This window comes from Bombina bombina, chromosome 2, assembly GCF_027579735.1.
Source record: "Bombina bombina isolate aBomBom1 chromosome 2, aBomBom1.pri, whole genome shotgun sequence".
Classification (NCBI taxonomy): Eukaryota; Metazoa; Chordata; class Amphibia; order Anura; family Bombinatoridae; genus Bombina; species Bombina bombina.
In genome coordinates, this window is record NC_069500.1 from 1281469396 (window position 1) to 1281495785 (window position 26390).

The following is a 26390-nucleotide window of genomic DNA, read 5'->3' on the forward strand; positions in this document are numbered from 1 at the left end:
TGCTAGATTCTACGTTGATATGCGCTCCGCAGCAAGTTGGAGCCCGGTTTTCCTCTCAGCGTGCAGTGAATGTCAGAGGGATGTGAGGAGAGTATTGCCTATTTGAATGCAGTGATCTCCTTCTACGGGGTCTATTTCATAGGTTCTCTGTTATCGGTCGTAGAGATTCATCTCTTACCTCCCTTTTCAGATCGACGATATACTCTTATATATACCATTACCTCTGCTGATTCTCGTTTCAGTACTGGTTTGGCTTTCTACAAACATGTAGATGAGTGTCCTGGGGTAAGTAAATCTTATTTTCTGTGACACTCTAAGCTATGGTTGGGCACTTTGTTTATAAAGTTCTAAATATATGTATTCAAACATTTATTTGCCTTGACTCAGAATGTTCAACTTTCCTTATTTTTCAGACAGTCAGTTTCATATTTGGGATAATGCATTTGATTTAATCATTTTTTTCTTACCTTCAAAAATTTGACTCTTTTTCCCTGTGGGCTGTTAGGCTCGCGGGGGCTGAAAATGCTTCATTTTATTGCGTCATTCTTGGCGCGGACTTTTTTGGCGCAAAAATTCTTTTCCGTTTCCGGCGTCATACGTGTCGCCGGAAGTTGCGTCATTTTTTGACGTTATTTTGCGCCAAAAATGTCGGCGTTCCGGATGTGGCGTCATTTTTGGCGCCAAAAGCATTTAGGCGCCAAATAATGTGGGCGTCTTATTTGGCGCTAAAAAATATGGGCGTCGCTTTTGTCTCCACATTATTTAAGTCTCATTTTTTCATTGCTTCTGGTTGCTAGAAGCTTGTTCTTTGGCATTTTTTCCCATTCCTGAAACTGTCATTTAAGGAATTTGATCAATTTTGCTTTATATGTTGTTTTTTCTCTTACATATTGCAAGATGTCTCACGTTGCATCTGAGTCAGAAGATACTACAGGAAAATCGCTGTCTAGTGCTGGATCTACCAAAGCTAAGTGTATCTGCTGTAAACTTTTGGTAGCTATTCCTCCAGCTGTTGTTTGTATTGATTGTCATGACAAACTTGTTAATGCAGATAATATTTCCTTTAGTAAAGTACCATTGCCTGTTGCAGTTCCTTCAACATCTAAGGTGCAGAATGTTCCTGATAACATAAGAGATTTTGTTTCTGAATCCATAAAGAAGGCTATGTCTGTTATTTCTCCTTCTAGTAAACGTAAAAAATCTTTTAAAACTTCTCTCCCTACAGATGAATTTTTAAATGAACATCATCATTCTGATTCTGATGACTCTTCTGGTTCAGAGGATTCTGTCTCAGAGGTTGATGCTGATAAATCTTCATATTTATTTAAAATGGAATTTATTTGTTCTTTACTTAAAGAAGTACTAATTGCTTTAGAAATAGAGGATTCTGGTCCTCTTGATACTAATTCTAAACGTTTGGATAAGGTATTTAAATCTCCTGTGGTTATTCCAGAAGTTTTTCCTGTTCCTAATGCTATTTCTGCAGTAATTTCCAAAGAATGGGATAAATTGGGTAATTCATTTACTCCTTCTAAACGTTTTAAGCAATTATATCCTGTGCCGTCTGACAGATTAGAATTTTGGGACACAATCCCTAAAGTTGATGGGGCTATTTCTACCCTTGCTAAACGTACTACTATTCCTACGTCAGATGGTACTTCGTTTAAGGATCCTTTAGATAGGAAAATTGAATCCTTTCTAAGAAAAGCTTATCTGTGTTCAGGTAATCTTCTTAGACCTGCTATATCTTTGGCTGATGTTGCTGCAGCTTCAACTTTTTGGTTGGAAACTTTAGCGCAACAAGTAACAGATCATGATTCTCATGATATTATTATTCTTCTTCAGCATGCTAATAATTTTATCTGTGATGCTATCTTTGATATTATCAGAGTTGATGTCAGGTTTATGTCTCTAGCTATTTTAGCTAGAAGAGCTTTATGGCTTAAGACTTGGAATGCTTATATGGCTTCTAAATCAACTCTACTTTCCATTTCTTTCCAGGGTAACAAATTATTTGGTTCTCAGTTGGATTCTATTATTTCAACTGTTACTGGTGGGAAAGGAACTTTTTTACCACAGGATAAAAAAATCTAAAGGTAAAAACAGGGCTAATAATCGTTTTCGTTCCTTTCGTTTCAACAAAGAACAAAAGTCTGATCCTTCATCCTCAGGAGCAGTATCAGTTTGGAAACCATCTCCAATCTGGAATAAATCCAAGCCAGCCAGAAAGGCAAAGCCTGCTTCTAAGTCCACATGAAGGTGCGGCCCTCATTCCAGCTCAGCTGGTAGGGGGCAGGTTACGTTTTTTCAAAGAAATTTGGATCAATTCTGTTCACAATCTTTGGATTCAGAACATTGTTTCAGAAGGGTACAGAATTGGTTTCAAGATGAGACCTCCTGCAAAGAGATTTTTTCTTTCCCGTGTCCCAGTAAATCCAGTAAAAGCTCAAGCATTTCTGAATTGTGTTTCAGATCTAGAGTTGACTGGAGTAATTATGCCAGTTCAGGAACAGGGGATGGGGTTTTATTCAAATCTCTTCATTGTACCAAAGAAGGAGAATTCCTTCAGACCAGTTCTGGATCTAAAAATATTGAATCGTTATGTAAGGATACCAACGTTCAAGATGGTAACTGTAAGGACTATCTTGCCTTTTGTTCAGCAAGGGAATTATATGTCCACAATAGATTTACAGGATGCATATCTGCATATTCCGATTCATCCAGATCATTATCAGTTCCTGAGATTCTCTTTTCTGGACAAGCATTACCAGTTTGTGGCTCTGCCGTTTGGCCTAGCTACAGCTCCAAGAATTTTTACAAAGGTTCTCGGTGCCCTTCTATCTGTAATCAGAGAACAGGGTATTGTGGTATTTCCTTATTTGGACGATATCTTGGTACTTGCTCAGTCTTTACATTTAGCAGAATTTCATACAAATCGACTTGTGTTGTTTCTTCAAGATCATGGTTGGAGGATCAATTTACCAAAAAGTTCATTGATTCTTCAGACAAGGGTAACCTTTCTGGGTTTCCAGATAGATTCAGTGTCCATGACTCTGTCTTTAACAGACAAGAGACGTCTAAAACTGATTGCAGCTTGTCGAAACCTTCAGTCACAATCATTCCCTTCGGTAGCCTTATGCATGGAAATTCTAGGTCTTATGACTGCTGCATCGGACGCGATCCCCTTTGCTCGTTTTCACATGCGACCTCTTCAGCTTTGTATGCTGAATCAATGGTGCAAGGATTACACAAAGATATCTCAATTAATATCTTTAAAACCGATTGTTCGACACTCTCTAACGTGGTGGACAGATCACCATCGTTTAATTCAGGGGGCTTCTTTTGTGCTTCCGACCTGGACTGTAATTTCAACAGATGCAAGTCTCACAGGTTGGGGAGCTGTGTGGGGATCTCTGACGGCACAAGGAGTTTGGGAATCTCAGGAGGTGAGATTACCGATCAATATTTTGGAACTCCGTGCAATTTTCAGAGCTCTTCAGTTTTGGCCTCTTCTGAAGAGAGAATCGTTCATTTGTTTTCAGACAGACAATGTCACAACTGTGGCATACATCAATCATCAAGGAGGAACTCACAGTCCTCTGGCTATGAAAGAAGTATCTCGAATTTTGGTTTGGGCGGAATCCAGCTCCTGTCTAATCTCTGCGGTTCATATCCCAGGTGTAGACAATTGGGAAGCGGATTATCTCAGTCGCCAAACGTTGCATCCGGGCGAATGGTCTCTTCACCCAGAGGTATTTCTTCAGATTGTTCAAATGTGGGAACTTCCAGAAATAGATTTGATGGCGTCCCATCTAAACAAGAAACTTCCCAGGTATCTGTCCAGATCCCGGGATCCTCAGGCGGAAGCAGTGGATGCATTATCACTTCCTTGGAAGTATCATCCTGCCTATATCTTTCCGCCTCTAGTTCTTCTTCCAAGAGTAATCTCCAAGATTCTGAAGGAATGCTCGTTTGTTCTGCTGGTAGCTCCGGCATGGCCTCACAGGTTTTGGTATGCGGATCTTGTCCGGATGGCCTCTTGCCAACCGTGGACTCTTCCGTTAAGACCAGACCTTCTGTCACAAGGTCCTTTTTTCCATCAGGATCTGAAATCCTTAAATTTAAAGGTATGGAGATTGAACGCTTGATTCTTCGTCAAAGAGGTTTCTCTGACTCTGTGATTAATACTATGTTACAGGCTCGTAAATCTGTATCTAGAGAGATATATTATAGAGTCTGGAAGACATATTTCTTGGTGTATTTCTCATCATTTTTCTTGGCATTCTTTTAGATTACCGAGAATTTTACAGTTTCTTCAGGATGGTTTAGATAAAGGTTTGTCTGCAAGTTCCTTGAAAGGACAAATCTCTGCTCTTTCTGTTCTTTTTCACAGAAAGATTGCTATTCTTCCTGATATTCATTGTTTTGTACAAGCTTTGGTTCGTATAAAACCTGTCATTAAGTCAATTTCTCCTCCTTGGAGTTTGAATTTGGTTCTGGGGGCTCTTCAAGCTCCTCTGTTTGAACCTATACATTCATTGGACATTAAATTACTTTCTTGGAAAGTTTTGTTCCTTTTGGCCATCTCTTCTGCCAGAAGAGTTTCTGAATTATCTGCTCTTTCTTGTGAGTCTCCTTTTCTGATTTTTCATCAGGATAAGGCGGTGTTGCGAACTTCTTTTGAATTTTTACCTAAAGTTGTGAATTCCAACAACATTAGTAGAGAAATTGTGGTTCCTTCATTATGTCCTAATCCTAAGAATTCTAAGGAGAAATCGTTGCATTCTTTGGATGTTGTTAGAGCTTTGAAATATTATGTTGAAGCTACTAAATCTTTCTGAAAGACTTCTAGTCTATTTGTTATCTTTTCCGGTTCTAGAAAAGGCCAGAAAGCTTCTGCTATTTCTTTGGCATCTTGGTTGAAATCTTTAATTCATCTTGCCTATGTTGAGTCGGGTAAAACTCCGCCTCAGAGAATTACAGCTCATTCTACTAGGTCAGTTTCTACTTCCTGGGCGTTTAGGAATGAAGCTTCGGTTGATCAGATTTGCAAAGCAGCAACTTGGTCCTCTTTGCATACTTTTACTAAATTCTACCATTTTGATGTATTTTCTTCTTCTGAAGCAGTTTTTGGTAGAAAAGTACTTCAGGCAGCGGTTTCAGTTTGAATCTTCTGCTTATGTTTTTCGTTAAACTTTATTTTGGGTGTGGATTATTTTCAGCAGGAATTGGCTGTCTTTATTTTATCCCTCCCTCTCTAGTGACTCTTGTGTGGAAAGATCCACATCTTGGGTAATCATTATCCCATACGTCACTAGCTCATGGACTCTTGCTAATTACATGAAAGAAAACATAATTTATGTAAGAACTTACCTGATAAATTCATTTCTTTCATATTAGCAAGAGTCCATGAGGCCCGCCCTTTTTTGTGGTGGTTATGATTTTGTATAAAGCACAATTATTCCAATTCCTTATTTTATATGCTTTCGCACTTTTTTATCACCCCACTTCTTGGCTATTCGTTAAACTGAATTGTGGGTGTGGTGAGGGGTGTATTTATAGGCATTTTGAGGTTTGGGAAACTTTGCCCCTCCTGGTAGGAATGTATATCCCATATGTCACTAGCTCATGGACTCTTGCTAATATGAAAGAAATTAATTTATCAGGTAAGTTCTTACATAAATTATGGTTTTTTTTTGGTTCTCTTGCTTTCTTTATTTGAAAAAGAAGGCATCTAAGCTATTTTTTTGGTTCAGTACCATGGAAAGCACTTGTTTATTGGTAGGTGAATTTACCCACCAATCAGCAAGAACAACACGGTGTGTTCACCAAAAATGGGCCAGCATCAAAACTTACATTCTTGCATTTCAAATAAGGATACCAAGAGAATGAAAAGAATTTGATAATAGGAGTAAATTAGAACGTTGCTTAAAATTGCATGCTCTATCTGAATCACAATAGAAAAAAATTGGGTTCAGTGTCCCTTTTATTTAAAAAAAAAAAAAAAGTTTCCAATTGTATTTAAAAAATGTGCTTTGTTTTCATGGTGTTTTTGAAGAGCATACCTAGTTATGTACTGTGCAATTGTCTGGCTCCACACTGCTGCCATCTAGTGTCCTTGTAAATGTATAATAATGTTAAAGGCATTGAAAAACTACTGACATGTTTCACCCTAGACATGTGCACACTCCTGAGCCTACCGACCTAATTTTTAACAAAAGATGCTGGGAGAAAGAAGTAAATTTAATAATGGCATCTAAAAGAAAATCCCCAATGTATTTCTATCTCAATTATGAAAAGAAAAGAAAAATGCATAAAATGATTTTCGTCATAATTATTAATGATATTTTGGAAATATATAATGTGTTGTAATAGCTAATTTTAAAAAAAAGGAAAACATTTATTTAAACAAAAATAACAAACTTTGTTTTTATATTGTAACTTATTCTTTGCCTTTTAATGTCTTAAAGGGGCAGTGCACTGTAAAATGTTCTCCTTTTAATATGTTCCCAATGATCCATTATACCTGACAGAGTGTATTTAATTTGTTTACAAATGGTTCCTTTATTTTGTAAATAAAAATAAAGCTAATTTTATTTACTCTTAAAATTTAAATACGTATGTATTGACTAGAAAAGCTATGTAAACAAGATCCAGCAGAAGAAATGACACTCCCAGGGGGGATGGAAGTGATGCATACTAAAATTTTAATTTTCAATTGTTTTCCATAAATAAAGGGCTTTGATATACAGACAGGCAAAATAAGGAAACATTATATAACAAGTCAATTGAAATATATTAAGTGGAAAGCAATTTTTACAGTTCACTATCCCTTTAAGTACCATTTTGCTTCTGTTGGATCTTTACAGATTTTATTGCTGCGGTGTATCCGTTTGATAATTAATTTTATCATTTACTTAGGAAAACTATATATTTTTTTAGCACCAAGGATTTTGCTGCACTTGAACTTCAGAAATTGATTGTTCACTATTTCTTATCTATCCATTTTATTTGAATTGTTCTTTTTTTCCCACAGTGCACTTACAATCTCTAATATTCAAGCTGCATCAACCGGCAACTGGGGCTGCCAAGTTCAAAGCAGGCGCGGTAATAACTCAAGGACTGTCGATATTGTTGTGTTGGAGAGTTCAGCGCAGTATTGTCCTATGGAAAGGGTTCTAAACAATAAGGGAGATTTCAGGTTTGTAGCTTTTCTGTATTGCCAGTACTGCCTTTCTTCCTTTTTTTAAGCAAGTGAATCGGGTAGAAAATGTTACAAATGAAGGCTCTGGTTTGCATACCACATATGCATCTGTAGTAACTTATCTGTCTTACTCTAGTGATAACATGAGTTTGACTCGTGGGTTTTATAACACTCGTCACTTGGCATAAGTAGAAATCAATTAAACTACTTTCTTTTCTCTATATAGATTAACATCTTCCCATTGGTTTAGGTTTTGTTTCTAACTATATGTTAGTGTGGATTGCAGCTCTGTTTTGTTCACATGATGAAAGAAAATTGTGACCCCTGCTGGTCTGGTTTCCTGGTGTTGCAAGTGTCTAGCCCACCCCCAGACTTTGCAGGGCTTCCTGCAGCCAACTCGGCACTTAAAGGGACACTCAATCAAAATTAAACTTGCATTATTCAGATAGAGCATGCCATTTTAAACAACTTTCCAATTTACTTCCATTAAAGGGACAGTCTAGTATGAATTAAACTTTCATTATTCAGATAGGACTTTTAATTTTAATCAACTTTCCAATTTACTTTTATCATCAAATTTGCTTTTTTCTCTTGGTGTTCTTAGTTTAAACTAAACATAGGTAGGCTCATATGCTAATTTCTAAGCCTTTGAGGGCTGCCTCTTATCACATGCTTTTTAAATCTCTTTTCAACACAGAGAGACAAAAAGTACACGTGGGCCATATAGATAACACTGTGTTCAGGCACAGGGGGTTATTTAAGATTTAGCACAAAACAATGCTAAATTTAAGACAATAGATAATAAACAGTCACAGTCATGTGATCAGGGGGCTGGAAGAAGGTTCCTAGATACAAGGTAATCACAGAGGTAAAAAGTATATTAATATAACTGTGCTGGTTATGAAAAACTGGGGAATGGGTAATTAAGGGATTATGTATCTTTTAAAACAATAACATTTCTATGTTAGACTGTCCCTTTAACTAAATGTGCACTGTCTTTTTATATTTAAACTTTTTGGAGTTTAAAGGACCAGTCAACAAAAAGTTTAAATATAAAAAGAATGTGAACATTTTGTTAATTGAAGTAAATTGGAATGTTGTTTAACCCCTTAACGACCAAGGACGTGGAGGGTACGTCCTCAAAAAAAAAAAAAAAGGCAGTTAACGCCTGAGGACGTACCCTGCACGTCCTCGGTGTGGAAAGCAGCTGGAAGCGATCCTGCTCTCTTCCAGCTGCTTTCCGGTTATTGCAGTGATGCCTCGATATGGAGGCATCCTGCAATAACCTTTGGTAGCCATCCGTTACAGAGAGAGCCACTCTGTGGCCCCCTCTGCACCGGAGATCGGTGGCTTTCCTCGTTGGTGGGTGGGAGCAGACTTGGGAGGCGGGTGGCGGCCATCGATGGCCCTGGTCATGTGGAAGGGGGAGGGGTCGTGGGCGGGGATGTCCGGGGTGTGTGCACGGGGAGGGAGCGGGGCAGGCGCGTGCACGGGGAGGGAGCGGGTGGGAACCGCTACACTACAGAAAAAGCTTGGGGGGATCAGGGAGGTTGGGGGCTAAGAGGGGATGCCACACTGCAGCATATGTAAATATGCTAAAAAAATGGAAAAAAAAAACATTTAAAAAAACTTTTATTTTAGTACTGGCAGACTTTCTGCCAGTACTTAAGATGGCGGGGACAATTGTGGGGGTGGGGGAGGGAAGGGAGCTGTTTGGGAGGGATCAGGGGGTCTGATGTGTCAGGTGGGAGGCTGATCTCAACACTAAAGCTAAAATTAACCCTGCAAGCTCCCTTCAAACTATCTAATTAACCCCTTCACTGCTAGCCATAATACACGTGTGATGCGCAGCAGCATTTAGCTGCCTTCTAATTACCAGAAAGCAACGCCAAAGTCATATATGTCTGCTATTTCTGAACAAAGGGGATCCCAGAGAAGCATTTACAACCATTTGTGCCATAATTGCACAAGCTGTTTGTAAATAATTTCAGTGAGAAACCTAAAATTGTGAAAAATTTAACTTTTTTTTTTATTATTTGATCGCATTTGGCAGTGACATGGTGGCATGAAATATACCAAAATGGGCCTAGATCAATACTTTGGGTTGTCTACTACACTACACTAAAGCTAAAATTAACCATACAAGCTCCCTAATTAACCCCTGCACTGCTGGGCATAATACACATGTGGTGCGCAGCGGCATTTAGCGGCCTTCTAAGTACCAAAAGGCAATGCCAAAGCCATATATGTCTGCTATTTCTGAACAAAGGGGATCCCAGAGAAGCATTTACAACCATTTGTGCCATAATTGCACAAGCTGTTTGTAAATGATTTCAGTGAGAAACCTAAAATTGTGAAAAATGTAACGTTTTTTTTTTAATTTGATCGCATTTGGCGGTGAAATGGTGGCATGAAATATACCAAAATAGGCCTAGATCAATACTTGGGGTTGTCTACTACCCTACACTAAAGCTAAAATTACCCCAAAAAGCTCCCTACATGCTCCCTAATTAACCCCTTCACTGCTGGGCATAATACACATGTGGTGCACAGTGGCATTTAGCGGCCTTCTAATTACCAAAAAGCAACGCCAAAGCCATATATGTCTGATATTTCTGAACAAAGGGGATCCCAGAGAAGAATTTACAACCATTGATGCCATAATTGCACAAGCAGTTTGTAAATAATTTCAGTGAGAAACCGAAAGTTTGTGGAAAAGTGAACGATTTTTTGTATTTGATCGCATTTGGCGGTGAAATGGTGGCATGAAATATACCAAAATGGGCCTAGATCAATACTTTGGGTTGTCTTCTAAAAACAAATATTTACATGTCAAAGGGATATTCAGGGATTCCTGAAAGATATCAGTGTTCCAATATAACTAGCGCTAATTTTGGAAAAAAGTGGTTTGGAAATAGCAAAGTGCTACTTGTACTTATTGCTCTATAATAAAAAAGCAAAGAACATGTAAACATTGGGTGTTTCTAAACTCAGGACAAAATTTAGAAACTATTTATCATCTGTGTTTTGGTGGTTGTAGATGTGTAACAGATTTTGGGGGTCAAAGTGTATTTTTCCATTTTTTTCCTCATATTTTATAAAAATTTTTATAGTAAATTATAAGATATGATGAAAATAATGGTATCTTTTGAAAGTCCATTTAATGGCGAGAAAAACAATATATAATATGTGTGGGTACAGTAAATGAGTAAGAGGAAAATTACAGCTAAACACAAACACTGCAAAAATGTAAAAATAGCCTTGGTCCCAAACGGACAGAAAATGGAAAAGTGCTGTGGTCATTAAAGGGTTAAAATTGCATGCTCTATCTGAATAATGAAAGTTTAATTTTGACTTGAGCGTCCCTTTAACACTAGAACTTACATGACTATATGTTAATCATAAATTACAGAAAAATGAGGAAAACCCGCACTTATAGAATGTTCTGCTTTCCTAGCAGCTCAAAGCTTTCTACCTAACAGTACAGACTACTGTAAATCATTAGACTAAATTATGTTTTATATATATATATATATATATATATATATTACACACATACACAATGTTTCTTGTGTGGTGTTAAATAAACCTTAAAATAAAACAGTGTATTTGAATGCATTATATTTGCATTTTTTGAAGTCCTTTTGCACTGACTTCTTCTATTTAATCTGTGATTATGTAACCGTCTAGATGGCCGAGGACGCTGGCAGGCATAACTGCATACCTACACTGCACACGCTATTCTGCTGGCAGCGGTATATATCCTGGCCTTCAGCAAGATGACATAAGAGCATGGCGCAGGTGCGACAGGGGTGGCTTTTGGGCAGAAGACGACTACTCTAGATGTCAGTATGCAAATGATGTCACTCGAGTCCTGTTTATGTTCAATCAGGTAATTTACTAAATGCTTGACAGCTGTGTGATCTTTTTTGGTGCACAATATTCATAATCGGTTTAGTTACTTGCTATTCCATAAAGTTGTCAAGGAAATACTTATTCTACGCAAACAGTATTTCTGGCATAAATCGTGTTCCTTTTTTTTATGTAATTCTGTTTTATTTGGTAGATGTCACTCAATTTGACAAATGCAGTAACAACTGCAAGGCAATTGTTGGCTTATACGGTGGAAGCTGCCAACTTCTCGGATAAGATGGATGTTATCTTTGTAGCTGAAATGATTGAAAAATTTGGGAGATTTGCTGAAAAATACAAAGAGGTAAAATGTGGTCATAATAAATGAACAGTTGTTTGTGTGTGTTTATTTTGAATTTCCCAATAAATATTTGAAACAAAAGATGCTAAAATAATTCCTGTTCTAAGTAAATTGTATACTTAAAGGGACAGTCTTCTTGAAAACTTTTATTGTTTAAAAAGAACGATAATCCCTTTATAACCCATTCCCCAGTTTTGCACAATCAACATTGTTATATTAATGTACTTTATCACTTCTAAACCTCTCTGCCTGTTTCTAAGCCCCAGCAGGCTGCCTCTTATCTTAGGGCATTTTATTAGCTTTTAACAGCTAGACAGTGCTAGTTCATGTTTCTCATATAGATAAGTGTGCTCACTCCCGTGGAGTTATGCATGAGGCAGCACTAATTGGCTGAAATGCAAGTTTGTAAAAAAGCCCTGACATAAGAAGGCAGTCTGCAGTGCCATAGATACAGGTAATCATAGAGGTAAAAAGAATAATATAACTGTTTTGGTTATGCAAAATTATGGAATGGGTAATAAAGGGATTGTCTGTCTTAAAGAAAAATCATTTGGAAGTAGACTGTCCCTTTAAATGGATTTTGTGCTGTAAAATTTGCTGCCAAATATGTTCCCAATCATACATTTTACCTGGTAGAGTTTATTAAATTAATACATACCACTCCTTAACTTTCAGTTTATTTTAAAAAGCTGCTTTTGCTTGTTGAAACCACCACACACACAACAATATCATTACTCCAGTATTGACTGTTAAAAAAAAAAAGCTATGTAAACAGGAGGCAGAATTCAACCACCCATGGGGGCTAGGAGAGCGAGAAAGCCCATCCTATTTGAAGTGGTGTTTCTGCAACCTCTTTAAAGGCAATTAACTCTTATTAGCTGCTTACCTGTGTACATCTTCCCTTTAAGAATATGAATGGATTAAATGTTATTGCTGAAAGAAGAGAAAGGGATAGCTATTATTTGTAATTGTAAATATTTTATACCTTCAGTTAGTTTCCCCTATAGTGTTCATGTTTTGGCTTTTGCATATAAAAATGCTTTAACCATTCTTTATTATCCAGCTGGGTGATGTAATTGTGGATATAGCAAGCAATATTATGCTGACTGACGAGCGTGTTTTGTTGATGGCGCAAAAAGATGGTAAAGCCTGCAGTCGTATTGTGCAGTGCCTACAACGTATTGCGACTTACCGGCTTGCCAATGGGGCACAAGTGTACTCCACAGTAAGTAAAATGTAGTCAAATCTTATTTCAGCTTTATTTACTAGTGACGCACTGAATGGCATCACCGTTAGTTATATGGGATATGCAGTAGAACTATACTTCCTGTTTCTTTCAAAAAGTTATTGAGCTAATTATTCATTTGCTAAAGCTGCATTAAAGACTTGAGCTGAATCAATCTTATTTAGAAACTGTTTACCACATGCGTCTTTAGATTTTATGTATTGCTTGTTTATTTATTTGTACATTATTTTTTATATAAAGCACTTTTTTGCCGATATAAACTCATACTTTTTTCATGATAATTTTCTTTGTGAATGAGATTTACATAATTTTTTCTTTTCTTTTTTTTTTTAAATCTTTTTAGTATTCCCCAAACATTGCATTAGAAGCATATGTAATAAAGTCTGCTCTCTTTACTGGAATGACCTGCACTGTTTTCCAAAAAGTGGCTGCAGCAGATCGTACTGTATTTGCTGATTTTGGCAGAAAAGATCCTGAAGGAAACATGGATAAGCAATTAAGCTTTAAATGCAATGTTTCAAGCACCTTCAACAGCTTGGCGTTAAAGGTAATTCTTTTTTTTCATATTACTGAACTTCTCATCTTATTTAAAACTGCATCAATTAGAAGCATTTTGCAATGTGTACGAGTTTGCAAAAATGTTTATTTGCTAAATTATTAAAGACTTTGTGTAGCCTTTTTTGTTTGTGTACAACTCACCAAACATTTGCCAAAGTGCTCAAGAAAAGTTATTACAAGGTAGCAGTTCTTTGTTTTGTTTTTTCTTTCCTAAGATACAGTCCACGGCTTCATCAATTACTGTTGGGAATATCACTCCTGGCCAGCAGGAGAAGGCAAAGAGCACCACAGCCAAACTGTTAAGTATCACTTCCCTTCCCATAACCCCCAGTCATTCTCTTTGCCTTCAGTGCAATGAGTAGGTGAAGTTTTGGTGTCTGAAGAAGATTGGATTTATCACTTCAATCAAGATTTTATTATTTTGAAAGCCAGAGTACTTTTACTCTTAATCTTTCCTTTCAAATTTGGGTCTAGCCGTACTCCATGTTAGTCTCTTCAGCAGGGCAGTGGTGGCTTTAAAGTAATTAGGGACTTGTAAGATGGACCTTGCTGCGTTTTCCTAACACATTTGCTGCCAATGATATAGAAAGCCCCAGAGTAGGTTTGCTCTGATCTTTCTTTTCTCTACAGGTCTCTGTGAGGAGTGGCTTCATCTCATACCGGGTAGGCTGTCCTCCTGCCGGATGGCTAGATACAGGTAAGTGCATTTTTGTCTTCTAAGTATGGGAGGTTGTGCACTTTTAGGACCCCTGCAGATTTTCTTGGGACACAGTATATCCTAGCTAGGATATTATTGATAGCAGTGTGCAGGCACTTATTGTGAGATAGAAGAGTAACTGTTTCCCCTTTAGTAGTGAAAGGGATTAACAGTTACATGGGGCTATAATTGTTAATATGCATATGTGTGATCGCTTTATATTTTTTGCGATCTTGTGACTGGATTACTGATTTGCTTATGTGAACTCTGCTCTGTTTTTTTGGATATGCGCCATTTGCTACCTTTTACATGTAAGTTAGCTATAGAATATTTTTCTTTAGTCTCTACTGAATTTCTATAGTTGAATGCGAGACTTCTAATTTAACCTCTTAAGGACATATGACGGAATTTTTCCGTCATAAAACAATTGAGCAAACTGAAAGCTGTGTCCTAGAGTTCTTCTCAGGTGGTACAAGATGTTGTGGCTCCTAAACATGACTTTAGTCAAGGGCATCACTGATAAAGTAAAATCTCAGAGAAATAAGAGCATTTTAAATTTCTTTCATGTAATTGGCAAGAGTCCATGAGCTAGTGACTTATGGGATATACAATCCTACCAGCAGGGGCAAAGTTTCCCAAACCTCAAAATGCCTATAAATACACCCCTCACCACACCCGCAATTCAGTTTTTACAAACTTTGCCTCCTATATAGGTGGTGAAGTAAGTTTGTGCTAGATTTCTACGTTGATATGCGCTTCTCAGCATGCTGAAGACCGGTTCCTCTCAGAGTTCAGTGAATGACAGAGGGATGTGAAGGGAGTATTACCTATTGAATGCAATGGTCATCCTAACTGGGATCTATTTCATAGGTTCTCTGTTATCGGTCGTAGAGATTCATCTCCTACCTCCCTTTTCAGATCGACGATATACTCTCATATTCCATTACCTTTACTGATAACTGTTTCAGTACTGGATTGGCTATTTGCTATATGTGGATGGGTGTCTTTCGGTAAGTATGTTTTTCATTATTTAAGACACTATCAGCTATGGTCTGGCACTTTATGTATTAATATAAAGTTCTAAATATATGTATTGTACTGAGGCTGGTTTTGGGAGAAAGGTTCTTCAAGCAGTGGTGCCTTCCGTTTAGGTTCCTGTCTTGTCCCTCCCTTTCATCCGTCTCCTATAGCTTTGGTATTGTATCCCATAAGTAAGGATGAAATCCATGGACTCGTCGTCATATCTTGTAAAAGAAAAGGAAATTTATGCTTACCTGATAAATTTATTTCTTTTACGATATGACGAGTCCACGGCCCACCCTGTCATTTCTAAGACAGGTATTTATTTTTGTTAAACTTCAGTCACCTCTGCACCTTTTGGCTTTTCCTTTCTCTTCCTAACTTCGGTCGAATGACTGGAGGGGGAGGGAAGGGAGGAGCTATATATATACAGCTATGCTGTGGTGCTCTTTGCCACTTCCTGCTAAAGAGGAGGCGTAATCCCATAAGTAAGGATGAAATCCGTGGACTCGTCATATCGTATAATAAATAAATTTAGCAGGTAAGCATAAATTTCCTTTTTTTTTCCCGTCCCCTATCTTTAAAGAGACGTTGCCTGTCGCTGTCTCCATTAAATATCAGAGCACATGGTGCCTAAAGTAGTAGGACATTTCTACTCTGGCTAAAAGAACTAAGATTCCTAGAGAGGATAGCCGTTCTTTTCAGGATTAATGGACTAAGCTGGTGGCTTACATGGGAGTTTGTATTGCCACTGTTTCAAGTGCGGCATCTTATTGGTGCGATGCCTTGTCTGTTTCCAATTTGGTAGAGACTTCTTTGGAGGAGATCCAGTTCAGAATTAAGGCTCTTAAGCTAGCCAATTCTTTATTTCTGATGCTACCATGCAAGTTTTTCAGCCGGGAGCTAGGATATCTGGCTTCGCTGTGTTAGCCCACGGTGCGTTGTTGACAGTGGATTTTCCTTCTGAGTCCACGTTCTGGTGCTTCCGTACAAGGGTAAGACCTTGTTTGGTCCTGATCTGACAGGAGTAGTTCTGATATATCGGTGGAAAATGTTTTTTTCTACCACAGGACAAGAGGCATAGACCTAAAGGAGTTTGTCCCCAATCTGGGTTTGGTCCAAGTGGGGGTTTCAATCTCTGTTTGTCTTCAAACATGGATACGAGATATCCCAGATAGGCTGCGGACATAGTACCTCAGGGTTACTACATAGTAGCCATTCCTTCCCTGAGGCAGGTTTTACCTCTCATTTTTATCTGCAGGTCAGATAACTATGAGGCATTTTTGTAGTGCGTTTGGGACTTCTCTTCCCTGTGAATAGTTTCAGTTCCTGTAAGGGAACAGGGCCTGAATTTTATTCAGTTCTGTTTGTTGTTCCCGAAAAGAGGTATTTTTTTGTCTTATAGTAGACCTAAAGTTTCTCAACAAGTTGTCTCAGGGTACCGTTCTTCAAATGGAAACCAGTGGTTCCATTCTTCCTTTGGTCTAGGAGGGTCAGTTCATGGTGACCTTAGACCTCGGGGACGTGTATTTTCAAGTTCCTGAGTTTTGTCTCTCTGTCAAACTCTTTCAGTTTGTGGCTCTTCCCTTTGGCCTTGCCATGGCTCTCAGATGGGGCTATATTGAGCCATATTTTCGACAAGCAAACTCTCTTTCAGAGATCTTGTTATCTTTCTTCATTCCCTCGGATGGAAGTGAATCTGCAAATGAGTGCCCTTGTTCCAGCTACAGGGGTAGTTTCTTAGGGACCATATTAGTTTTCTTATCTCTGAAAATATTTTTGTCAGGGGTCAGAAAATAGAGGATTCTTCCTCTTGCCTCTTTGGGCACTCTACTGTTTGGCCCTTCAGTAGATCGATGTATGGAGTTAATTGGTCTGATTGTTGATTCATTGGACATCATCCCTTGCTCGATTCCATCTGAGAGTCTGCCGTTATGCATGTTCAGATAGTGGACCGGTGATCTTGTGGCTCTGTCTCGCAGGATAGATCTAGATCGGTCAACATGAGATTCTTCTCTGTGGATAAGAAAGGGGAATTAGTGGTAGAGCGCTCGCTTAACTTGCGAGAGGTAGCGGGATCATTGTCCGTATTTTCCAGAATCTTTTTGGTTTTCTCAGGAGCATCTGTCTCGGGGCACATGCTTCCGGAGACCTTCCTGAGTAATCGTGACCGCGGTCGCTAGCCTGTTAGGTTGGTGACTATGGACCTGGGAGGAGTCTGCTCTCCCCATAACCATTTTAGAGTTGAAAGTGATGCTCTGATGGCTTGGCCTCAGTTGTCTTAACTCTTTTTTCACGTTCTAGTTGAACAAATTCATCTCAGTAGTTACATTTACCACCTGGGAGGAACCTGGAGTTAATTTGCCATGATTGGCGTGGATTTTTCGGTGGGCGAACACTCTTATTCGTTGTTTATCCACTATTTATATTTCAAGAGTGAATACCGGGAGCGGACTTCTTGAGCAATCAGTTTTTTCATCCCGGGGAGTGGGCATTTCTCCCGGAGGTGTTCTCAAGGTTATCCCTCAAACGGGGGGTGCTGGAGTTGTAAATGGCAGTACGCCAAGTTTCCAAGTTATGTTAAAGGTCTAGAAATCAGCAGGCTGCTCTGTTAAATACCCTGGCTGTTCCTGGGGATTTCCGTCTGAGGTCCCTGTTCCTCAGTTTGTTCTCCTTCCACGGGTCAATGCTGGTTTCAAATGGTAGTGAGCATTAGTATTTTAATAGTTCCTGCATAGTTGCAGGATCTGGTATACAGACCTAGTGGAGATGTAATTCTTCCACCTTGGTGGTGGTTCTTGAGGAAGGACCTTCTAATTCAGGGTCCATTCTTTCATCCAACTTTTGTTGTTTTTTGTTTTTTTTAAACTTTCTGCTTGGAGTTTGAATTCAGGATCGCAAGCCTGTTACTGGTGTCTTTTCCTATAAGGTTTGGCGTAAATTCCCTGATTGGTGTGAATCCCAGGACTACTCTTGGAAGTAGGGTCAGGATTCCTAGGGGTTTTGTCCTTTCTCCGGGAAAGACTGGAGGATGGTTGGTCAGTCAGTTCTCTGAAGTTTCAGATTTCTGCGTTCTTTTTCTACCCAAATGTCTGGCGGCTGTGCTAGACGTGTAATCCTTTTGTCAGACCCTGGTTAGTATCAGGCCTGTGTTTTAGTCTGTTGCTCCTCTTGGAGTTAAAACCTTGTTTTAAGGTTTTGCAGCAGGCTCAGTTTGAGCCATAGCATTCCATAGATTTTAAGAAGTTTTATCTTGGAAGTTTTTCTTTTTTTTGCTGTATCTTCTGCTCAGAGAGTTTAGGTACTCTCGGCTTTGTAGTGTGATTTGCTTTATCTTATTTCAAATAAGGTTTTTTTTTATCTTAAGTGGAATTATTGTTTGAGAATTTGTTGTTCCCTCTCTGTGTCCTCTTTCTTATCTCTTGGGGAACGTGTGCACAATTTGGATGTTGTGTTTGCTTAATATTTTTGTTTGTTTTCTCTGGACCGGATAAATTTGTTTCTTTCCTGATACGGTGAGTCCACGGCCCCGCCCTTTATTTCAAGTCTGTTGTTTTTGACTAAACCTCAGGCACCTCTACACCTTGTACTTTTTTTTTTTTTTTCTCGAATGACTGGGGGTTGTGGAAGGGGAAGTGATACTTAACAGTTTGGCTGTGGTGCTCTTTGCCTCCTCCTGCTGGCCAGGAGTGATATTCCCAACAGTAATTGATGAAGCCGTGGACTCACCGTATCAGGAAAGAAACAAATTTAGAAGGTAAACATACATTTTTCTTTTTTTTGGTTTTTGTTTCTTTTTTGTAAAACCAAGTAAAATTATTCAGTTAATTTAAATTCTTTGCAATGCATTTGATAGTTGTGTTCATTTACCTTTTTGGTTTTTTCTTCAATAATAAAAACCATAATTAAACATTTCTATAGTAATTCCATATAATTAGTATCCAGCAATTTGTTGTATAATAAAAATACTTGAACCATCAATAATGATTTTACAGTCCATCAATAATGATTTTACAGTTGTGGTTTCATCACAAAATAGGCAATAGCTGACAATGCAATTAGATTACACATGTTTAGGAAAGCCCTGCAGTTGTTGTTTTTTTTTCTTTGTTGTTTTGAACTTAGAGACAGACAACACCAGACTTTTTGTTGTTTAAAAAGAAAGATAATCCCTTTATTACCCATTCCCTAGTTTTGCATAACCAACACTGTTATAGAAATACACTTTTTACCTCTGTTATTACCTTGTATCTAAGCCTCTGCAAATTGCCCCCTTGTTTCAGTTGTTTTGACAGACTTGCATTTTAGCCAATCAGTGCTCACTCCAGGGTAACTTCACGTGCATGAGCTCAATGTTATCTTTATGAAACACATGAACCAATGCCCTCTAGTGGTCAAAATGTATTCAGATTAGAGGCAGTCTTCAAGGTCTAAGAAATTAGCATATGAACCTCCTAGGTTTAGCTTTTAACTAAGAATACCAAGAGCACAAAAGCAAAATTGGTGATAAATGTAAATTGGAAAGTTGTTTAACTTTCCCTTTAAAGTGACGGAAAACCCCAACATTTTCTTTCATGATTTGACTAGAACATACAATTTTTAAACATTTGCAATTTACTTCTATTATAAAATTTGCTTCATTCTCTTGTTATTCTTTGTTGAAGGAACATTATTACACTACTGGCAGCTAGCTGAAAACATCTAGTTGGCCAATTACAAGAGACAAATATGTGTGGGCACTAATCAGCAGCTAGCTCCCACTAGTGTTGGATATGTGTGTATTCTTTTTTTCAACAAGGGATATCAAGAGAATGAAGCACATTTGAAATTAGAAGTGAATTTAAAAGTGTCTTAAAATGACATGCTCTATATGAATCATCCAAGTTTAGTTTTGTCTTTCCTATCCCTTTAAGAAGTTTAACGATTTTTGTTTTTTTTAATGTATGTGTTCTTTGTTTTGCCCAAATGGTATCACAGTGTTTGTATTTGTGAATAATACCAGCTATGGTATTTCATTATTACATGAATGCTTATTGGCAACTGTGACTTAATCCCCTACATAGCATAGTTAGTCTCACGCACCAAGTGTATTCCCGTGCTGGTCCTGCACAAGGGTAGCGCTCTGTATCTCGAGGGCAGCTTTAAAAGGTCATGAAATTAAATGTTCATGGTTCAGACAGAACTTTTCAATCTATCTTTTGTTATACATTGTTGCAAACACTGCTGCCATATAGTGCTCAAGCCACGTGCACACACCTATAGGTATGGTATGTCCTTTTAACTGTGTTTGATCCCTGCAATAGTGTAAAGTAAAAGTAGTAATAATGTAATAATTAAATGTTCTAACAAATTTTTACCATTTTGTTTTTTGCTACCATATCCCTTTTATTTCCTGGCTTAGCTGTTCAGTATGTAGCATTATCGGCATTTTAATGTGCAATTTGTGAAGTGTAGCAGAAGAACAATAAAAGTACTTTTTCACGGATAGATTTCTTCTTAATAAGTGAAAATATGCTCTATTTAGAGCTGGAAACTAAAATACAGGATATATACCTCTCAGATCACGCATGTATATCCCTTTAAATTAAATACAGAAATAACTTCTTGAATGGTAATAATCACTTCTTTTCTTTCATGTAATTAGCAAGAGTCCATGAGCTAGTGACGTATGGGATATACATTCCTACCAGGAGGGGCAAAGTTTCCCAAACCTCAAAATGCCTATAAATACACCCCTCACCACACCCACAATTCAGTTTATCTAAAAATATTGAATCGTTATGTAAGGATACCAACGTTCAAGATGGTAACTGTAAGGACTATCTTACCTTTTGTTCAGCAAGGGAATTATATGTCCACGATAGATTTACAGGATGCATATCTGCATATTCCGATTCATCCAGATCATTATCAGTTCCTGAGATTCTCGTTTCTGGACAAGCATTACCAATTTGTGGCTCTGCCGTTTGGCCTAGCTACAGCTCCAAGAATTTTTACAAAGGTTCTCGGTGCCCTGCTGTCTGTAATCAGAGAACAGGGTATTGTGGTATTTCCTTATTTGGACGATATCTTGGTACTTGCTCAGTCTTTACATTTAGCAGAATCTCATACGAATCGACTTGTGTTGTTTCTTCAAGATCATGGTTGGAGGATCAATTTACCAAAAAGTTCTTTGATTCCTCAGACAAGGGTAACCTTTCTGGGTTTCCAGATGGATTCAGTGTCCATGACTCTGTCTTTAACAGACAAGAGACGTCTAAAGTTGATTACAGCTTGTCGAAACCTTCAGTCACAATCATTCCCTTCGGTAGCCTTATGCATGGAAATTCTAGGTCTTATGACTGCTGCATCGGACGCGATCCCCTTTGCTCGTTTTCACATGCGACCTCTTCAGCTCTGTATGCTGAAGCAATGGTGCAAGGATTACACGAAGATATCTCAATTAATATCTTTAAAACCGATTGTTCGACACTCTCTAACATGGTGGACAGATCACCATCGTTTAATTCAGGGGGCTTCTTTTGTGCTTCCGACCTGGACTGTAATTTCAACAGATGCAAGTCTCACAGGTTGGGGAGCTGTGTGGGGATCTCTGACGGCACAAGGAGTTTGGGAATCTCAGGAGGTGAGATTACCGATCAATATTTTGGAACTCCGTGCAATTTTCAGAGCTCTTCAGTTTTGGCCTCTTCTGAAGAGAGAATCGTTCATTTGTTTTCAGACAGACAATGTCACAACTGTGGCATACATCAATCATCAAGGAGGGACTCACAGTCCTCTGGCTATGAAAGAAGTATCTCGAATCTTGGTTTGGGCGGAATCCAGCTCCTGTCTAATCTCTGCGGTTCATATCCCAGGTGTAGACAATTGGGAAGCGGATTATCTCAGTCGCCAAACGTTGCATCCGGGCGAATGGTCTCTTCACCCAGAGGTATTTCTTCAGATTGTTCAAATGTGGGAACTTCCAGAAATAGATCTGATGGCGTCCCATCTAAACAAGAAACTTCCCAGGTATCTGTCCAGATCCCGGGATCCTCAGGCGGAGGCAGTGGATGCATTATCACTTCCTTGGAAGTATCATCCTGCCTATATCTTTCCGCCTCTAGTTCTTCTTCCAAGAGTAATCTCCAAGATTCTGAAGGAATGCTCGTTTGTTCTGCTGGTAGCTCCGGCATGGCCTCACAGGTTTTGGTATGCGGATCTTGTCCGGATGGCCTCTTGCCAACCGTGGACTCTTCCGTTAAGACCAGACCTTCTGTCACAAGGCCCTTTTTTCCATCAGGATCTGAAATCCTTAAATTTAAAGGTATGGAGATTGAACGCTTGATTCTTGGTCAAAGAGGTTTCTCTGACTCCGTGATTAATACTATGTTACAGGCTCGTAAATCTGTATCTCGAGAGATATATTATAGAGTCTGGAAGACTTATATTTCTTGGTGTCTTTCTCATCATTTTTCTTGGCATTCTTTTAGAATACCGAGAATTTTACAGTTTCTTCAGGATGGTTTAGATAAGGGTTTGTCCGCAAGTTCTTTGAAAGGTCAAATCTCTGCTCTTTCTGTTCTTTTTCACAGAAAGATTGCTATTCTTCCTGATATTCATTGTTTTGTACAAGCTTTGGTTCGTATAAAACCTGTCATTAAGTCAATTTCTCCTCCTTGGAGTTTGAATTTGGTTCTGGGAGCTCTTCAAGCTCCTCCGTTTGAACCTATGCATTCATTGGACATTAAATTACTTTCTTGGAAAGTTTTGTTCCTTTTGGCCATCTCTTCTGCTAGAAGAGTTTCTGAATTATCTGCTCTTTCTTGTGAGTCTCCTTTTCTGATTTTTCATCAGGATAAGGCGGTGTTGCGAACTTCTTTTGAATTTCTACCTAAAGTTGTGAATTCCAACAACATTAGTAGAGAAATTGTGGTTCCTTCATTATGTCCTAATCCTAAGAATTCTAAGGAGAAATCGTTGCATTCTTTGGATGTTGTTAGAGCTTTGAAATATTATGTTGAAGCTACGAAATCTTTCCGTAAGACTTCTAGTCTATTTGTTATCTTTTCCGGTTCTAGGAAAGGCCAGAAAGCTTCTGCCATTTCTTTGGCATCTTGGTTGAAATCTTTAATTCATCTTGCCTATGTTGAGTCGGGTAAAATTCCGCCTCAGAGAATTACAGCTCATTCTACTAGGTCAGTATCTACTTCCTGGGCGTTTAGGAATGAAGCTTCGGTTGACCAGATCTGCAAAGCAGCAACTTGGTCCTCTTTGCATACTTTTACTAAATTCTACCATTTTGATGTATTTTCTTCTTCTGAAGCAGTTTTTGGTAGAAAAGTACTTCAGGCAGCGGTTTCAGTTTGAATCTTCTGCTTATGTTTTTCGTTAAACTTTATTTTGGGTGTGGATTATTTTCAGCAGGAATTGGCTGTCTTTATTTTATCCCTCCCTCTCTAGTGACTCTTGTGTGGAAAGATCCACATCTTGGGTAGTCATTATCCCATACGTCACTAGCTCATGGACTCTTGCTAATTACATGAAAGAAAACATAATTTATGTAAGAACTTACCTGATAAATTCATTTCTTTCATATTAGCAAGAGTCCATGAGGCCCGCCCTTTTTTTGTGGTGGTTATGATTTTGTATAAAGCACAATTATTCCAATTCCTTATTTTATATGCTTTCGCACTTTTTTATCACCCCACTTCTTGGCTATTCGTTAAACTGAATTGTGGGTGTGGTGAGGGGTGTATTTATAGGCATTTTGAGGTTTGGGAAACTTTGCCCCTCCTGGTAGGAATGTATATCCCATACGTCACTAGCTCATGGACTCTTGCTAATATGAAAGAAATGAATTTATCAGGTAAGTTCTTACATAAATTATGTTTTTTCCTAAATTATTTTCTCCAACATTGGTGTGTCCGGTCCACGGCTTCATCCTTACTCTTCCCCTACAGGAAATGGCAAAGAGAGCACCCAGCAAGAGCTGTCCATATAGCTCCCCCTCTGGCTCCGCCCCCCAGTCATTCTCTTTGCCGCTCTGAACAAGTAGCATCTCCACGGGGATGGTAAAGAGTATGTGGTGCTAGTTGTAGTTTTTTATTCTTCTATCAAGAGTTTGTTATTTTAAAATAGTGCCGGTTTGTACTATTTACTCTAAACAGAAAAGGATGAAGAGTTCTGTTTAAAGAGGAGTATGATTTTAGCAGCAGTAACTAAAATCAATTGCTGTTCCCACGCAGGACTGTTGAGCCCAGAGAACTTCAGTTGGGGGGAACAGTTTGCAGACTTTTCTGCTCAAGGTATGATCAGTCATATTTCTAACAAGACATGTTAATGGTAGAAGACTGTCATTTTTCCCTGAAGGGGTAAGTAAGCCATTTTCTTAGACTCATAACAGATTAAGGCTTACAAATGGGCTATACACTGGTTGACACTATTGTGGGCTAAATCGATTGTTTTATTTCATATTTTAATGGCATTTAGAGTGTTTTGTGCACTTAAAAGCACTTTGGGAACGTTTTTTATCGCCTGGCATTGAGTTAGACGGCTATTTCAGTCAGGAAGGCCCCTTCACTCTGGTATGCAGAGGAAGGAGGCCCCGTTTTCGCGCCTCAATTGCGCAGTTTACTTTCATGGCAGTGCATGCAGCTTCATGTGAGGGGTCCTGTGGCATCCTAAAACGGACTCTGGAAGGTTTATTTCATTGCTGAATAACTCTCAGGGAAGGTAAAAAGCCGCAGCAAGGCTGTGACTGTGATTGTAGTGTACTAAAATTGTCTAATTGAACAAATAGCTGCGGTTTGCTCATTTTAAGGGTTAAAGTCTTGAAACTTGGTGTGCAATACTTTCAGGGCATTAGGACTCTGGGGTAAAAATTTTGTAAAAATCGGACATTGCCTTCATTGTTTTTCAATATATCAGAAATAAAGTGTGCCTGTTTATTATTTAAAGGAACAGTAACGCCTTTCTTTAAAAACGCTTTTATTGCATTATTAGCTTGCCAAATTCTGTCTAACATGTCTATACCTTCAGATGGCTTATGTTCTGTGTGTATGAAAGCCAAGGTGGTTCCCCCAATTAATGTTTGTGCAAATTGTGTCATAGCGTCCAAACAAAGTATGGACAGTACTGCCACATTGAATAAGATTGCCCAAGATGATTCTTCTAATGAAGGTAGTGGGGATAGTTCCTCATCCTCTCCTTCTGTGTCAACACCAGTTTTGCCCGCACAGGCGATACCTAGTACATCTAGCGCGCCAATGCTTGTTACTATGCAACAGTTAACAGCAGTAATGGATAATTCAATAGCAAATCTGTTATCCAAACTGCCATCCTACCCTAGAAAGCGCGACAGCTCAGTTTTAAATACAGAAGATGAGCAGGTTGGCGCTGAGGACAATTTATCAGTTATACCCTCACATCAATCTGAATTGGCAGTGAGGGAGGGCCTGTCTGAGGGGGAAATTTCTGATTCAGGAAAAGTTTCTCAGCAGGCAGACACTAATGTCGTCAAATTTAAATTTAAGTTAGAACATCTCCGCGCCCTGCTTAAGGAGGTCCTAACTACTCTTGATGACTGTGATTCTTTGGTAATTCCAGAGAAATTGTGCAAGATGGACAAATTCTTAGAGGTCCCGGTGCACGCTGATGCCTTTCCGATACCCAAGCGGGTGGCGGATATAGTGACTAAGGAGTGGGAAAAGCCAGGTATACCTTTTGTTCCACCTCCTGTATTCAAGAAAAAGTTCCCCATTGTTGACCCCAGAAGGGACGCATGGCAAACGGTTCCTAAGGTTGAGGGGGCAGTGTCAACGTTGGCTAAGCGCACAACTATTCCTATTGAGGACAGTTGCGCTTTTAAAGATCCTATGGATAAAAAATTGGAAGGATTGCTAAAAAAGATATTTGTTCAGCAAGGCTTCCTGCTTCAACCAATCTCGTGCATTATTCCTCTCACCTCGGCAGCGTATTTTTGGTTTGAGGAACTAGAAAATTCGCTCCAAAAAGAGACTCCATGTGATGAAGTCATGGACAGAATTCACGCACTAAAGTTGACTAATTCCTTTATTTTGGATGCCGCTTTCCAATTGGCTAAGTTAGCGGCAAAAAATTCAGGGTTTGCAATAGTGGCGCGCAGAGCGCTTTGGCTAAAATCCTGGTCGGTGGATGTGTCGTCCAAGAATAAATTGCTTAATATTCCTTTCAAGGGCAAGACCCTTTTCGGGCCGGAATTGAAAGAGATTATTTCAGACATTACTGGTGGGAAGGGACATGCCCTCCCACAGGATAGGCCTTTCAAGTCTAAGAATAAATCTAATTTTCGTTCCTTTCGCAATTTCAGGAACGGACCGATTCCTAACTCTGCGGCCTCCAGACAAGAAGGCAACTCTTCCCAGCCTAATCCAGCATGGAACAAGGGTAAACAGGCCAAGAAGCCTGCTGCTGCTACCAAGACAGCATGAAG

At 38.8% G+C, this 26390-nt stretch overlaps 1 protein-coding gene across 1 annotated transcript in view; it reads left to right on the forward strand.

Moving 5' to 3' along the window:
- Positions 1 to 26390, forward strand: part of ADGRA3 (adhesion G protein-coupled receptor A3) — a 197882-nt gene that overhangs the window by 131721 nt on the left and 39771 nt on the right. The window contains exons 8-12 of the mRNA XM_053704094.1: positions 7037 to 7201; positions 10895 to 11096; positions 11271 to 11420; positions 12481 to 12642; positions 13007 to 13210. Of these exons, the coding sequence (XP_053560069.1) occupies positions 7037 to 7201; positions 10895 to 11096; positions 11271 to 11420; positions 12481 to 12642; positions 13007 to 13210 (883 nt within the window). The remainder of the gene's footprint in view (positions 1 to 7036; positions 7202 to 10894; positions 11097 to 11270; positions 11421 to 12480; positions 12643 to 13006; positions 13211 to 26390) is intronic.